We start from the raw sequence: 17,762 nt of genomic DNA, 5'->3' as shown, positions 1-17,762 counted from the left end.
TAAATGTGTTCACTGAACTGATCATGTTGGTTACATGTTTATATTTACCCTGCAGCTCTAAATTAAAATCATTCAGCAGGTCAGTGAGATCGGTCAGGAACGCTAAATCCAATAGCCACTGGTAGTCCTCTAACTGGGCATATTCTGCATTTTTTGAAGCTTCAGAAAAGCTTTTATTTCATGCAACAACTCTGAGAATCTCGCAAAAAATTTACCTCTACTCAGCCATCTAACATCCATGTGCAGCAACAGGTCTGTGTGTTCCCTTTACAAAAAGCTTCACTATGATGCTGCGCTTTGCTAAGCGCTTTTGGGAACAATCCTGCATTGTGACCAGCTGTGAATATGTGTGTAATACGTCAATGAACATTGACCGGAATTTATAGCCTCGGCTGGTGAGATCATTAGATGCACCTGTGGCCAGGCTATAAATAGACGCGTCACCAGCATGTCGTCAGATCCGTTTTCTTCAGAGCATACTGTGCTGTGTGTTTCACAAGCCTGTCAGAAACTTTCTTTCCTCTGCTAGGATTTAGAATTTGTTAGGCAGTGCGCAGTGAACCTTTTCTCCTTTACCTCTTTCTATATATATATATATATATATATATATATATATATATATATATAAAATAGAAAAGAAAAAGGTGGGAAAATGTCAGAGAAGCAAAGCAAACGATGCATGTTTCCCTGTCAACATTCTATGACTGTCAGGGACACGCGTCAATTTTGTTTTGTTTGTTTGGGGGAAGAGCATGCTGCTCTCGCGTTGGGGCAGGGCGAGTGCGCGCATTGCAACCTACTTTCGGCTGAAATGCTTTGCTGCCTACAGCTTACTTCCGGGAGTCAGCACCCACTCTTTCATCGTGGGGCTCTCGTATATATCTGGCTGAGGAGCGAGAGATGGGTCCGTCCCTATCGCTCGCTCTCTCCCCAGATCCTACTGATCCTTCTCGTAAGCTGAAGCGCGCCTCGGCACCTCTTCGTTTCACGAGGGGGGCGTTGAACCTCTGTACATTTCATGCATAATAATAAAGCGGCTGAGTAATTACTCGAGGTGGTTACTCGGGCTGTGGCCAGACTACAGCTAGACTGGCCATGCGAACAAGAGACCCCCCAAACGCTCCAAACTATAAGACAGATTTCTGTCTGGTGGCCAAAACAAAGCTAATATAATAATTTTTTTAAAAACTAAGGGAACACTATATTAGTCCCTTCCTTTCTTTGATGACCTCCATGACGAGCTTTCTCAATCATGGAGGAACACGTATACTTCCCTGTTCACATACCCTCAACGTCTTTATACTCTACTATCGTGGGTGCTGAGACACGGGGGTATTCAATGATGCCGCCGGTCGAAGGGACGCTTGCGGGCTATCTCTCACCGGGTTCGGCATCATCACCCAAGAAAACCGCTCTCCCCACTAAGCCATGCAGGACTACATCCATGCTAGTGGGGAGGGCTTATCAAGCGGCAGGTCAGGCTGGTGCTGCGCTGCACATCATGGCCGTGTTACAGGCGTACCAGGCTGACCTACTGAAAGACCTGAGTGCGGATGCAACGTTCGACGAAGAAGCCTTTTCTGAACTTCGTCAGGCTACAGATTTATCTCTCCTTGCGACCAAGTAGACAGCCCGTGCCATTGGTCGGTCTATGTCCACTTTTGTCAACATGGAGAGGCATTTATGGCTTAACTTTTTGGGCATCAAGGATAAGGACAGAGTTTTCCTACTCGATGCCCCGGTTTCGCCTCCTGGTCTCTTCGGAGATGCCATGAATATGGTTAACCTCCAGATTCCAGGAGGCGAAAAGCCACGAGGAAGCCTTCGGGCAGTTTTTTCCTCACCACACTCAGGGGTGCGGGGCCGTCGGCCACCCAGTCCTGCCCCGACTGTGCTAGGCAGAGCGTGGCGAGTCGTGCTCCCCCTCGTAAAGACTGGGGACAGGCTTGTTGCCCTAAGCAGCCCCCAAAGCAGGACCTCAGGGTCATGATTTCTAAAAGAAAGAAACCCTGACGGTCTTGTACCCAGCCTTGTGAGGGTGGTTCCTCTCGGGACGGGGCGCGTGTACCATCCACTTCGTGGTGTTTTGGGTGACAGAGGCTTCCAACAAAGAGTTTGGTGTACCGTTGCTTCCTGCCTTTATCCAGGACGCAGAACACTCGACATCCCCTCAACAGGAAGTATCGAAATTGATACCCATCTCAGAGAACCTGGCAGCGTGGGAACTTCTGCCAGGCATTTCTATTTGGGTTCTGAACACAGTAGAAAGAGGCTACAGAATTCAATTTGCTCGCCGCCCTCCGCGTTTCAACGGCGTGGTTCCCACTACCGTGAAACCAGAGCAGACACGTCTACTGTGGAAAGAGCTGCAAAATCTCTTGGTCAAAGAGGCCATGAACGTGTTCCCCTTCCAGAGAAGAGTCAGGCTATTACAGCAGATACTTCCTGGTCCCCAAGAAGGGGGGGTGTTGTGTCCGATTTTAGATCTTTGAGGCTTGAACCGCTCGGTCAGGGTGTTCAAGTTCAAGATGCTAACTGTCAAGACGGTCGTGTCTCAGATCCAACATTCCGATTGGCTGATCACAATCGATATTTCCATATTGGAATTCTGCCACAGCACATGACGTTCCTGAGGTTCGCTTTCGGGGATAAATCCTTCCAGTATCGGGTTCTTCCATTCGGCCTAGCCCTATCACCCCGCATATTCACGAAATGCATGGATGCAGCACTGGCTCCTTCGCGACTCTGGGGCATCCGCATTCTGAATTACTTAGATGACTGGCTGATCTTAGCGCAGCTCCAAGAACTGGCAGTTCAGCACAGGGATATTGTCTTAGCTCATCTGGTTTCTCCGGGTCTGAGACTTATCCCAAAGAGCGTTCTCTCTCCCACCTGGGGAATTGCCTATCTGGGGATTATATGGAATTCGATCACGATGCGGGCACAGTTGTCTCCCACTCGTATCACTTCCCTTCAGAACACCCTGAGCAAACTCAGGCTAGATCAAGGTTGCACTGTTCACCAGTGTCAACAAATACTAGGTCTCATGGCATCTGCGTCCATGGTGATCCCTTTGGGCCTTCTCCATATGAGACCGTTTCAGCTGTGGCTAAAAGCCAGGGGATTTCATCCAAGGGCCAGTCCCCTAGGGCTAATAAGGGTTACTCGCCACGTGCTTTGTTCCCTTGCTATGTGGTTCAGACCCCGGTTTCTTACCTTGGGTCCCACTCTAGGTGCGTCTTGTCGTTGCAGGCTGCTAACGACAGACGCCTCCCTGACTGGCTGGGTAGCGGTCTTAAGTGGTTGTCCAGCTCAAGGGGATGGGAGGGTCGTCAGCTCGGATGTCACAGTAACTTTCTCGAGTTGATGGCGTTATTTCTGGCCCTGAAATACTTCCTCCAGAGGCTACCATGTCTTGGTGCGGGTTGGCAATACAGCGGTAGTCTCTTACATAAACCATCAAGGAGGTCCACGTTCACGTCAGATTCTCCTTGGGGCCCAGGGCAAGCCCCTGTCACTCAGGGCAGTTCATATCCCTGGATGCCTGTATGTGGGAGCAGATTTACTGTCCAGACAGAAAATACCGACGGGTGAGTGGAAACTCCACCCCTAGGTAGTGGAACAAATCTGGGTGAGATTTTACAGGGTAGAAGAGGACCTCTTCGCCTCGATGAACAGCGCAATGTCTCCTCTACTTGTCCCTGAGTCACCCAGCCCCCCCTGGGTCTGGACGTGATGGTGCATACATGGCCCTGAATGCGTCTTTATGCGTTTTTCCCCGGTTTCTCTGCTCCCAGGAGTCTTGGCCAGAGTTCGCCAGCAAGGGTCTTGCCTCTTACTGATAGCGCTGCGCTGGCCGAACAGGGTATGGTTCTTGGAGCTAATATCTCTCCTCGACGGCTCGCCTTGGGCGATTCCAGACAGGAGGGACCTTCTGTCTCAGGCGCAGGGGACGATATTTCATCCCTGGCCCGAATTGTGGAAACTTCATGTTTGGCCCCTGAAGGGTTGAGACCCCCTTTGAACCTCTAGATTCAGCGTCTGACAGACTTCTGACTCTCAGGATGGTCTTTCGTATGGCGATTACCTCTCTTAAGAGGATTGGGGATCTACAGGCTCTGTCTGTTGTGCCAGCCTGTTTAGAATTTGCCCCAGGTATGGCCAAAGCTATTCTGCATCCTCATCCTGACTACCTTCCTAAGGTTCCTTTTTCGACACTACATCCTGTCACTCTGGAAGCCTTCTGCTCCCCGCCGTTTTTAACGCCGGAGCAGGAAAGACTTCACGGACTCTGCCCAGTCTGTGCCCTTCAGACTTATGTCCACCGCACTAGCCAGTGGCGTAAGTCAGGGCAATTATTTGTCTGCTATGGGGGCCGCAACAGGGGGGCGGCCGCTACCAAGCAGACTATGCCACATTAGGTGAGGGATGCTATTGCCCTGGCCAATGAGGAACGCAGTCAAGCTTCGCCAGTAGGTGTCAGGGCTCACTCCACCAGAGGGGTCGCCTCCTCTAAAGCCTTGGCTAGAGGGGTCCCTCTGCTGCAGGTTTGTGATGCGGCAGGCTGGTCCTCTCCACGCACATTCATCAGTTTTTATGGCAGGCTCATGCCTGAACAAGTTCGTGATGCGGCAGGCCGGTCCTCTCCGCACACATTCGTCAAATTTTATGGTTTAGATGTTTATGCTACTCCGGGCTCTTACGTCCTCAAGTTGACATCTCAAGCTCATGTCTGAGACCTCTCGCTTTCTTGTGAGTACACTTCACATCCGTAGGGGTCCGGACAGCCCCAGTGCGTCCCAGGACTGCTCTTCAGAAAAAGATATCTGACGACACGCTGGTGATGCATCTATTTATAGCCTGGCCACAGGTGCATCCAATGATCTCACCAGCCGAGGCTATAAATTCCGGTCAATGTTCATTGACGTGTTACAAACATATTCACAGCTGGTCACAATGCAGGATTGTTCCCAAAAGCGCTTAGCAAAGCGCAGCATCTCGTTCCGCTTTTTTCAGGGAACAAGGGTTACACATGTAACCCGAGACGTTCTCCTCCACCGCACCTGTCTCCTCCAAATGAGCATGGAATAACCTTCTCTGTAGACTCCTGAATGGAACACACAATCTTCATTGCAACATCCATCATGTTTAAAACCTTACCACACAATGCCTGCTGGTGGATTATACAGTGGTAATTAAGGAAGTCTGGGAAATATTCACTCTGCACAATGCAATGAACACTCTAGTACAGCCCACCATTGCTAGAGCACCATCAGATGTGATAGAGATGAGTTTGAAGAGGGGCAATTGGGTCTTGTTAAAAAATTCCATGAAAGCTTGGAAAATATATTTGCCTCTAGTGTGTCCTTTCAATGGCAAAATGGTGAGTAGCTCTTCTTTTGCACCCATGTCTCCAAAAACCATTCTGATGAAAACACATAGATGAGCCACATCCATGACATAATTCGACTCGTCGAATTGAAGAGAAAAACATTCACTCTGTTCAATATCCTTCCTCAACTGCTCCTCGACATCCTCTGCCATTCCCTCGCATCGCCAAGTAACAGTGCCACAGGATAATTGGACATCCTTAATGGCAGCTATGATATCACTTTTATTCTTAAAGTCACCAAATAGTGTGTCTGCAGCCTCAACGAATGCTTCTTTCACAACTTCACCGTCCTTGAAGACTTCTTGTGTTTTGCCTTACCCTTGGTGTTTGGCCTGGTAAAAATGGACTGCTGTGCTGCTAACTGCCCCTTCAATTGCCAGACTTTTCGGGTGCGTAGAGCTGATTTAGCCAGGAAATCTGCATCGTAGCTTTTGTGCACAGGCTTCAAATTTAATTATCGAATTTAACTCCTGATTTTGTCGCTGTCATTTTTAATAGTTCATATTTTAAATATTTGTCATGTGGGAATGGTGAAGAGAGAGAGAGAGAGAGGGTATTCCAGAGTGCAGTTTACTCTCACTGTCAACTGGGAAGCAGTCTGCGATCGACTGGTCAGGCACCCTTGATCTAGAAGTTAAACTGAAGGAGTTGGAACTGTGTCATAGCTCTACTAAAGATCCATCCATCCTTATGCAAATGAGAAAATGTAAAAAAATTATAGTGAGGAGGTTGAAAAGAAAATAAGATTTATGAAGCAAAGGTTCTATGAAGCAGATCCAACTTAAGTCAAATACAAGGACTCTACATCAAATACAATAACAACTAAGCTGGAGGGTATCCAGAAATAATTTGAAACATTATAAATCACTATATACTCAACCATAGAAAGCTAATGGACAAAAAAATGGAACAGTTTTTAAATTCATTAGATCTCCACTCCTAAGGCAAAGAACATAATGATGAACTTGCATCTGAGATTTCAAGTGAGGAAATAGATAAGGCAATTTCAGCCCTTAATTCTGGTAAATCGGCAGGTACTGATGGATTCCCACCAGAATGGTACAAGTCAACGAGGAACATGGACCAAACTGGGTTTGTTAAAAACAAGCAAGCTTGTCCGCGTGTCTGAATGTTTTTATGATTTGATGCAGCTGGCTGAAAAGGAGTGCGTGTTTTTGTTTTCTTATACACTGAAAAGTGTCATTAAATGTCTATGTGTTCGTCAAGCCGGTCCCAGCTTCCTCCATACCTTCTTAATTGTTACACTGGTGCCGAAACCTAGTAAGGAGGAAGGATGCACCATCCAAGGAGTCCTCGCCGCTGACTGAGGATTGCGACGCCGAGGGAGTGCTCGATCTGGTGGCGCTGGAGCACTGCATCAACTGGCAACCGGAAGGAACGGCTGAGGTGTCGCAGACGGAAGCACAACAGCGAACTGAGGGCCAGTCGACGGCGTGTCAGGGGCCGGCGAGCCTGTGTCTCTCTCCTCTCTCTGCTTTCTCTCTCCCTTTGGTTATTCCCGCCCCCTCTTCTTTTTCTCCTCTCTTTCGCCCTGTTCCTCCCTCCCAGGCATGTACTGGTCAGATCCAGAGACCGGTGTGACCCGTCGATGCTCCCTCCCTAGAAATTGGGTGGTGGTAGGTCAAATGCTGGAGAAATCCCTGACCTGAGTTTGTATGATGGGATTATGTGGTGAGCAGGGCAGAGCCAAGCGCCGTCTGGGCAGAGACTTCCACCTGTGCACCACACCGACCTCGCAGAAAAGAGTAATTAAATGTCTATTTGTTTGTAAAGCCAGTCCCCGCTTCCGCCTTAACATTGTTACAGGGTAATAGGTAAATTATACAATGCTATCTCCTCAATGAATAAAAATGTAATTGACTATATTAAACAGCGATAGGAAAAAGACATGAGGAAGTATGGTTGCATAGTGTTCCACTACTCACTCACTGACCTAGAAGGATTTTGGTTGGAAGAGTTTGATTAGATTTTTTATAACGCCAAAGCAGAAATCTAAGTTCACTGGGATTCAGCACCCTTGCTGGAGGGAGTGTGGTTTATTGCAAGTCGACTCAGCCCACATTTTTTGGTTTTGTCCACATATTCAACCTTTTTGGGTAAAGGCGGACAATTAATGTACAGGATCTTAGGCTTTAAAATAGATGGATTTTTCCTCTATGTTTATAGGGGTTACTCCAGAAGGTTTATGTAAAGGTGATAATTGCCTCCTGAAGATCTTTTTGTTTGCTTGTAAAAAAGCTGTCAAATAAGCTTTAAGGTTTAACTTGATAAAATACAATGTGTAAAACCAATATGATTTTGTAACCAGGGATTTTCATGTTTTATTACCTACACGTATAACATCCATAAAAAAATGTCATGTTTAGTATGTAAACATTTGTTTGTGTATGAAGAAAAATCTGATGACAATGAATATCATGCCTCTTGTACCATTCTCAAGATATAAAAGCGCATGATTAAATATGCACTATTTTTGAGTGGGACATTTTTAAGAGTCTGAAACAAAGGACCATAACTCAACTGTCGGAAAAGACAGCCCAGTTGACCATGCGACTCTGAAAAGTCACTTTGGATTGATGCAGGACACCTTTGGGGGATGCGGCCAATTTCAGTTCAAATAGTTCCAAACAGGAAGAACTCGCTCTCTCCAGCTGCCCTTGCTTACTCTTCTTCGGCCTGTGCGTGCTTCGTCTGGTCACTCTTCTGACGGCCAGGTCCTCCCATATGAGATCCAAGGGAACTCATGTATATATATGTTAGATTCGATTTATGTTTAGAATAGTAATAAAGTTTGAATAAAGACGACTTGGCTGTGGTTTATTCTGATAAATAATCTCATCCCTGTTTCTGAAAGATTTCGCTTCTAAGCTATATCTAAATACGTGTGATATAATTTTCAATAAGCCATGAGAATAATATCACTCCAATAAGTGAATTAATCATAATTCACTTATTAAAGCTAATTCCTTACAGTGGAAATTGTGAGCTGATAGAATTAGATGTTGTATTATGTTTTCAATGGTGAAGAATCTATTAAGACAAATAATCTAATTATTTGTAATTTATCTCATTTATAATGGTTATCGAACACGACTAATTCCGGTGTACATTTAATTATCTAATAAGGACAGTTTAATTTAGTTCATAGCTCACATATTTCGAGACCCTGAATTCCCTCCTAAATTTAGCATGCGTGCAAATTATCCTACATATTATGATGGTAAAATGGGTGCAAAATACCAATTTTAACTGACCCCATCCACATCTCTAAATTTTTGATGTAATACCCTACATCAGACGGATCTTCTTTGGTGCGTCTGATGTAATACCCTACATCAGACGCACCAAAGAAGATCCGTGAAGCTCTCATGATCGTGAATGTATCCGCTTTTTAAAATTTTCTGAACAGACGGTTATTTCATTTTAAAGCCTCTTGTAAAGTGTAAACTCCTGTTTTAGAGCAGCGGTTGTTTGACAGGTGAGGGGTTGTGCTTCACTGCTGCCAGGATGCATACAGGATAGATTCGAGTTTACACCTAAAATTCGATCTGGCCACGTATTTTTTACTACATTCGTATGTGGTTTTTTGTGATTTGAACACAAATCTTTTTAGACCCTGTTTAGACCTGTATTTAGGGCTGTGATCAGATTACCCAAAATCCATCTTCATACCAGGTTGGAATGGGGTCTTAGTAGATGTGAAGTTCATACACCAAGATTTATTCAAATTCATTAGAAAAAAAAATTATTTCATTTAATTGCATGGAACAGGTTTCCTTTAATAGGAAAATGAATAAGGTTCTTTGAACATTTTTTTTTTTTTAATGGAAAAAGCTTTTTGGCAGCAATGCAACAAAGGCTCACATTAGGTCTGTAATTGATGCGTTATCTATCTATTTTAGCACTCTTACCACCACGTATAATGATGGGAAATGTTGTACACACCAGTTGCCCCATAAACCAGCTAAATCACTCTTATTTTCTGTCAAACTTTATCGCTATTCTTCATTAACACAACAAAAATATATTTAAATTTGCCAAAATCCAGAAATAAAAGGATTTTTTTACTAATATCAATTTGCTTCCGCCACAATTCTTTAATCGATATGCCCCCAACTTGGAAAGTCAGGGCTTAAAGAAAATCCAGATTTTCCCACTGGTAATTATGACTTTGTGGTGCCATTCTTGTGCGCTCAACTTGTAAACATGATCATTCCGACATGACTTGAACGCACTACCCATGAATATTGAAGAGAAAGATCCACCAAAGAATCACGGCAAACAAATAGAGCTCTGCCGCGACCGCCCACTTACATGACACTCTGTGAATTGGTCTACCTACATTCTCAAACTGTGTGTAATTTTGCATATATTAAAATATTTTACAATAACATTTAAATGCATTGTTTCCATACTTTTAATCAACAACTTTAAATCAATAGGTTTACTATATATTTTTTCATTGTTTTATTTTGATTATGTCATTCACAGTGCTACATGGAATTGTAGTCTATTACCTCTTGAAAGATATTAAGTGAACAGTTTAGTACCTTTGCCTTATTTTTGTCTGATTTTTAAATACTTTTCTGCTTCAAATCAAAGGTTTTGATTCACCGCAGAGCTTGTTAGTTTGTTCATGGCACATAACCCTTTTATGAAGCACTTTATGAAATCCCTATGGCAAAAATGAATGGGAAAAAGTTTTTTGGAATATTAAAATTACATTAAAATATTTCAACCCACTCTTTTTACCTTAAGGAGGAGATTGCCTCCCGTCCAGTCCTCCAACATCATGGATGCCTGCGCACGGATCAAAGGGGTCCCACTGAAGAGCCGTGCCACCATGAGGAAAGAGGTATGAGCTTGTCTACCACAGTGGCTCTCAACTATCCTCGTTTCAGGACCCAAATCTACATTGGAGATCAAGTGGCCTCCAGAAACAGAATCTAAATTATTGTACAAAATTGAATTTCTTTGGTTTCATGCTCTCACTGGTCAATAATTCACAATACAAAACACATTGTGGTTGGCTCAGATTATGTTTATCCTCGTTGAATGTGAACCTCTATTTAATGTAGTCTGGGTGATGTTTTTGATTTTTTAACTTTGTGTTGTTATTTTCATGGCTTTCAAGGATGAGGGCATGTCACACAACTTGTCCATGTTGGCATCTGTCTAATTTGGCTAGCTTCTACCAAGTCACAGTCACATTTGCATAATGATATAGTTTCATTGGACACTAATCAACCACAAAAGATATGGGAAACGTTTTTTTTGGGGAGTTGTGGTTAATTATTTGCATTTAGCATTGTTTTTTCCCTGCTGTCCGCGGCTATATCAAAACACCTACAACCCATTTTTGGGCCACAGCCCACCAGTTGTGAGCCACTGGTCTACCATTGTTCTTTGAATGAGTACTTACAGTAACTAAGGTGGGATTCATTTGCTGATTTTGGTTGCATTCTCTTCTGATGCTCTTGCAATTTCCCACAAGCTTTGTTTGTTTGAGCAGACCATCCGTGAGGGCTCGAACCCATGCCTGAAGAGCCTGTTGAAACACAAGAAAGAGCTGTGCAATGTGGTCATGGAGCTGCATAATAAAGAACCACAGTGTCTTTCAGAAGTAAGGAGCACACACATCAGCATAAATGAGAAAGAACAAAACTGCAATGTGATACTTTTTGCATTTCAGAATTCCGTGGAAGTGCATTTGTGCATGCATGTAATTGCAAAGTGTTAAATTAGGAAGTATTTTTAACAGTTAATTAAATAATTGACCTTAAATATGTGTCTGTTTAAATGTTCTGTGACCTCTTTTTGAGCTAAGTGATTTTGAAAGCCGCATGACAGCAGATAAGGTTATAAGATAGTGGTTAGAGTCAACTGGGACAGTTTCATCTCACTGTATTACAGATATATCTGCATGTCATGTGGTTTGCCTGAATTGTTACATTTGAAAGAAACTGCAATTTGCATTTGCAGTATGGCTGATTTTCTCTATACTAAAATGCTATTCATCCATATTGCTTTATAATGTTTTCAAAATATTTTCATTTGAATGTAGCACTGCAGAATATTTAATATATATATGCATGTAATGTTAATACATGGCATTGTGGTGTTCTACCCTCTAGATACATTATGTATGCTTACCTAGTCACACCGAGGGGGAGAATTTCACTCTACAGGCAAGTACTTTGTATGCCATGTTTTTTGAACAGTATATGAAATTTGTCCATGCAGGGCTCATCAATATGTGTTTGAAATATGCTAGTAATAGACTGTATTTTGTATGTCATGTTACATGTTTTACCATGGTGTGATTCATATACCTTGCTTTCTGTTGCTCACAGGCTCTAAAATCTCTTTCCACTGAGATGATGGAGTTGCTTAGATCACTTCATGTGCATACACTTAAAGATGAAGAGATTCTGCTCCTTAAAGATCCCAAAAGACCCTTTGAGAGAAAAGACAGTGTTTCCCAGGTATTTAGTGCATTTTCTGTGTATTATACTTGAGTATGTGTAAGTTCTGTTTGGGGTGTGTTTATGCTCTCATTATTTTGGTATCAGGTGTCCTTCATTGTTTGCCTGGGTGTACATTCTTTGTGAAATTGGGCTTGAGCAGAACTAATCTTGTGGAATGCTGCGATTGAAATTAAATTAAGTTGTACTATGATTGAACATTACATCAAACCACAAGCGTTTTTCAGACATAACAAGATATTGCATGTGTATTTACACACGTCAGGGAATTATATCGGTTCAGGGCTTGACAATTTGCAGACCTTTTGTGAATCATGTTCATTCTTCCTGAGCAGCTTTGTATATCATAACAATATATCTTGACTACACAGGATGTAAGTACAGGATAATACATAATCAGCTGGTAGTTTTTGCAAAATAATCTTTGATGGGGTGATCACGACCTTGATGCAAAGTGTTCTTTTTTTTATAATTTATATTATGTTATTTGTACATCCTGCTTATTACATGGCTGCTTACCAAATGTATAAATAAATGGACATAAAATATTGATTCAAGTTTTTTAAAACTACGTTAATATGTACAGTAAGAAGAAATAGACGGCGGAGTAATAAAAAGAGACAGTAGCACAGCTATGTAGGTTATGTGGGGGCCAGTGGTGGCTCAGCGGTTAAGGCTCTGGGTCAGTAACCACCGTCAAGATACCACTGTTGGGGCCTTGAGCAAGGCCCTTGACCCTATCTGCTCCAGGGGCGCTGTTTCATGGCTGACCCTGCGCTCTGACCCCAGCTTAGTTGGGATATGCAAAAACAACTGCATTTCATTGGCTCTGTACCTGTACTCTGCACAATGACAATAAAGTTGAATCTTTATCTTTATCTTATATTAGTTTTCTGTGACAACTGTCAATTACTGTATACAATTTAGAGATCACTATACAAACAAATTTGAACACAGAATGCCATGATTAACTAATCAAAACCAAATAGAGAGTTGTGTAAGAGGCTTTTATCATGTCATTCCAACAGTTGATTTATTAATTCATTGATATTAATATCTTTTTTTTTTTTTTCAAACTCAGGTCAGCTGTTTAAGAGCCTTGTGTATATTGAGGCATAGCCCTACTCCTCAGGTTAGTGTTTGCACCTTGCTGGGGTTGTTGGCTCGATACACTGCTGGGATAAGATATGCCCTGGAGTTACAGGTTCTGCAGAGGGGCACATTAGAATCATGTCAAGCTGAGGATGATGACACAAATCAGTCTGTGTCTTCTATTGAAGAGGACTTTGTTACTGCTTTTGAGCATCTTGAAGAGGAGGTTACAGGTGATTAGTCATTGGTTACTCTACAAACCTACTTTTATGGCATATACATATTTGAATAATTACTAGTATATCTTGTTGTCATTATTTAACCCCAGGTTTCTCAAGTAGGATGATCTGTGAACAAAATGTCCTTTTAGCTATTTTGAAAAAGAACCATTTACTAAATAGCTAGTGACCAAATTAGTTACCATAAAAGCTTTAAGAGAAAAAGCTGTGAGCATGTACAACTGCTAGCGCTGCTTTTTTCACTGTTTTCTGACTTTTCAGGTGCCAATAGCCAGCAGAACCTCAGAGACGTTGCCTCCCAGACTGCCCCCTCTCATTTAAAAGACTTATCAGGATCTCGCATCATAATAAGTTCCATACACAAAAATTCAGTGTGCAAGCAAAAGTCCACTGCAAAAGTGGCAGACTCTGTCCTGAAGTCCATATGGCCTGAGGATTCAGAGACCTTGTACACACCTAGTAGCCCACCAAAGGGACTTGCTACCTCCCCATCCCTCACAGAGTCAGATGACTCAGACTGCTCCAGTCCCAGCCCTATTATATTTCTGGATGAAGTTGGATATCAGAAAAGTCTTAAAGCAAAACTTGACATTCCCAAGGTCCCCATTTTAAAAGAGGGTGTGGAAGACTCTGACTCAGAAGTCAGTGAATTTTTCGACAGCTTTGATCAGTTTGATGAACTCGAGCATTGTTTTGATTCCAACATCAAGGTCCTGAAAGAACAGCCCCTCCCTGGTCAAGTAGAGAAAAAGTATATTGACAACCCAGCAATGAACCCTCACAAATTTGATCATAGAACTCTCCCAGCCAATGTCAAGAAACCGACTCCACTCAAGCCAGGATCACCATACAGTATTCTCTCCGATGCACCAGATTCCCCACGGCTGGTAAGGACTCCTTGTGAGGAAAGCGTGCCGCTCTTCAGTCCAGTTCGTTCATCAGCATTTAGCCCCCTGGGAGAAGGAGGGTCCTTGGAGTATTTTTGGAAAGCTGATGGTGATAGCTCTGAATTACGTAAACCACAGGACCTTTGTTCCCTTTACAAAACGTACTCTGACTTTGCCAATAACCTGTCGAGAGAAATCCTCGGATCTGTGTGTGGATACTCCTCCCCTGTTGATTTTAACATTAATAAGAACTTGAGCTGTGTGTGTCACAAGGAGTTCAAAAACACTAATGGGTATCTGATGAAGCTGTCAGACATTCAGGAGACAGTCACCATCACCAAATCCCAATCACAGTCTCTGAAGGATGGGATTCAGAAGTTTGCTACAGACTTGGTCGAAATAAGCCTTGGAAGTGCCTTAAAGGACTTGCAGAAAGGAGTGTCCTCCTGTACCACTACACTTTGCCATTTGGCTGCAAGGCTGACTTCTTCAGTATTTCAAATGGCCTTTCATGAGATAGGCATGCGCCATGCATATGTCCTAAAAGAGCGTGCCATAAATGGACTGGCCAGTTTCCTTGTAGGGGAAGCCGTTTCTGGAGCCCTCAAAGACTTTCTGTTTGTGAAAAAGCAGATTTTCAACAACACTGTCACTCGATTTGCAGCGGACCTTGCTGAGGAATTAGTGTTTGAAGGAATTATGGAGGTTTGCCAATTTTCACATCCCTCTACACCTCTTACACCAAGCGACTGGTCTTTTGAACAAGAGGAAGAAGTGGTTTCTTCCTATGCTTCTGACCTGTCAGAGTCAGTTCTCCAAGAGGCTTTTATAGAGCTCTCACAAGCTGACGTGACTTTCACTACACAAGCAGCCATCAGCGTGTCAGTGGATAACGTATGCTATGTAAGTGCTGAAGATACTTCTTTAATCACAAAGACCTGCAGTGCCCAGACCAGTTATCCTGGATCTCAGGCTCTAGAAGAGGCTGGAAACCAAGAGCAGGATGGTTGCACAGTAAAGAAAGCCTTGTATTGTGTGTCAGGTATGGCCAGTTGTGTTTCAGTACCTGTGGCTGGCCAGGTCATATCTCATGTACGAAACTCAAAGGAACCTTCTCTGTATATATCCAGTATTGGTCACATATGCCAGACCAGCCCTAAAAGAATAATTTGTTGCAAAGGGGATGCTTCAAACTCGACCTCAGATACTTCTTCAGTAACTCTGACTGAATCATTGCCAGGTTCTGCAAAAAAACAGGATATTAATTTTGAGGAAATAGTTAGCAATCCATCCACTGAAAATGATTCTGGCAAACCTTCAATTGGCAAAACTTTTCAGAACTTCTCTGGCAATATGGTAGAAACCATAGTAGGTGAGGCATTCGATCTCATGCATTCTTCAACAAAAGTGAAGAAAAAAGTGGAGGATTGTACAGACTTTCTGAGCAAATCTATAGCTGCGCATATATCCTCTCCAAGCCATGGAATGGTTAAATCACATGATGCATCATCTTGGAGTTCACAAGCTCAGAGAGCACCCTTTCACTTGGTGTCAAAGGGTGCTTGTGACCTTACCTCCAGAAGTATACATCCAGTCTCCAAACACACTTCAGAAGTACATCATGCCATGAGAAGGGACACATTAGAAGTGCCCAGTTTTGAAATTGCCTCCTGTTATGGTAGAAAGGTGGGTGCAGAGGAGATCTTTAGCAGTAACTATGGAACAAAATCAGTGGAAACCCCAAGCACTCCACCCTCAAGCCCTCAGCAACCATCGGAAGAGCACAGTGAGAAACAGATCAGACATTTCTCCAAAAAGCTCAAAGGTAAACTTGCAAAAGAATTCTCTCCTGCAACCCCTCCACCCACCCCATTTTACCCAGCTGCCACTGACTCCAAAGAAGCTGGTTCAGTTTCAGACAAAGCAGATTTTATGCTAAAGCTCATTAGGTCTCTTTCTGAAGAAGCTGGTAGCAATGAAGATGAGGAGGAGGACCAGGAAGATGGCCTTCACTCCAGAAACTTACAGGTGGAGCTGAGCCCTAATGTCAGGAACAGAGTGAATGAGAGGGGTGCACTCCATTATGCCGAGCGTTTAGCATGCCACATGGTTTCCATGGCAACTGAGATGGACACACTAAGCTTTGGAGAGGTAAAAAGGCCTGAGGGTGATGAGAGCAAAGGCAGTGTTGCCATGCATAGCGCACAGTTCTCAGAGCAGACGTTGAATTATTTTTGGACGTACGCTGGAGAAGTTGCTGGAGAAGTCATCGATGATGTTAAGAGGATGATGAGTTCAACCAACTGTCGTCACATAACAATTAAAAGAGGATCTGCAAGCTCTGCAGACAAACTTCAGGGTGTAGATTACAAGGACTCTCTTCTGGGAAGCTTGGCTCATCAATGGTCTGGTGATGTCCAGGCATCAGTCCATAGCTCTCATTGTGGCGGTTCCAGTAAGATGTCATCAGAGTATCCAAGCTGTGAAAGTGTCACTGATGAATATGAAGGATACCTTATTAAAGTCCTGAAGAAAGAGGGAGGCAACCGAGAGCTTATACTGGATCAGTATGCCACTCGTTTGGCCTATCGATCAATAAAATCAGGCCTTGCTCATGCGGCACGAAAAATAAATCAGAGATCCCCTTTGAGGTTTCACTCCTCTAGGTGTCTACACAATGATCGTAGCCACGAGGCTCCTCAAATCCCCATATCTAAATCATCTGTACTTACTCATGGAAAAGATGGATCCTCTTGTGAATCTCTGCCATGTGCTTGTCAAAACAGTCAAGATATTAGCAGTAATGAATATATAGAACTTGTGAACTTTGCCGAGTCACTGGCCTACAAAATCACTTGTGATGTTACAAGAAAGCTTCAAATGTCATCAATTAGACTGCCAAAATCTCTCACTGATTCTTGCCTCTACAGGAAATCCAACGTTGAGGACTTACCTGAAAATTTTATGAAAAGTACATTTTCATGCTCTCTTTTACCTTACACAGAGACTAACAGGCTGTATCATAGCACTGGCAGCCTGAATGACGGCAAATGCAACAACAATATCATGCAAGTGATTGAACATTATGCCAGGAAAATTGTCGATGACACTTTGGAAATGACACTGGGCCCGGGATGTATTCAGGCTGCTAGGGACAGAAGGGCACTAGAGCCTAATTCTTTCACAGAAAAGCTGGCTAAGGCGTACCAAGCCTGCCGATACTGCCAAGGTCGAGATTGCCTGTTTTGCAGTAGAGATGGTGTTCGCAGTTTCCAGGGACTGAAAAAAAGGAGGCAACAGGATTCCGATGCAGTGAGTGGGCTAGAAATTCCAAGAATTCACATTGATTTGGATAAGAGAGCTGCTTTTGCTGAGGAAATGGTGTCCAGTGCTATTGAGAAAGCGAAAAAGGAACTGAGCTGCACCAGCCTGAATGCAGACAGTGGGATTGGTCACGATGGCGCAAGCTTTGCAGAAAGCCTCACCACAGAGATTGTGACATCCGCATTATCCAACGTCAGCCAAAGTGTCAACCTTGGGTAAAATGACACAACTTTTCCAAATAAGTCTATACCATAAAATTGCTCATCAGTTACACAAGAATAAAGGGGTTTACTGGATTTTGAAAAAAATAATTTTGTCAGTG

At 43.3% G+C, this 17,762-nt stretch overlaps 1 protein-coding gene across 2 annotated transcripts in view; it reads left to right on the top strand.

Annotated features, from left to right (window-relative positions):
* akap11 (A kinase (PRKA) anchor protein 11) overlaps window positions 1-17,762 on the top strand; it is a 40,289-nt gene that overhangs the window by 8,149 nt on the left and 14,378 nt on the right. For both annotated transcript variants that reach the window (XM_052142526.1, XM_052142527.1), the window contains exons 2-7: window positions 10,172-10,268; window positions 10,926-11,036; window positions 11,548-11,601; window positions 11,767-11,898; window positions 12,980-13,223; window positions 13,491-17,655. In XM_052142526.1, the coding sequence (XP_051998486.1) occupies window positions 10,206-10,268; window positions 10,926-11,036; window positions 11,548-11,601; window positions 11,767-11,898; window positions 12,980-13,223; window positions 13,491-17,655 (4,769 nt within the window). In that variant the 5' untranslated portion in view covers window positions 10,172-10,205. The remainder of the gene's footprint in view (window positions 1-10,171; window positions 10,269-10,925; window positions 11,037-11,547; window positions 11,602-11,766; window positions 11,899-12,979; window positions 13,224-13,490; window positions 17,656-17,762) is intronic.

The sequence above is a fragment of the Xyrauchen texanus genome, chromosome 14, assembly GCF_025860055.1.
Source record: "Xyrauchen texanus isolate HMW12.3.18 chromosome 14, RBS_HiC_50CHRs, whole genome shotgun sequence".
Taxonomy (NCBI): domain Eukaryota; kingdom Metazoa; phylum Chordata; class Actinopteri; order Cypriniformes; family Catostomidae; genus Xyrauchen; species Xyrauchen texanus.
Note: the sequence above shows the minus strand (reverse complement) of the source record. Positions and strands in the feature narration are given on the sequence as shown.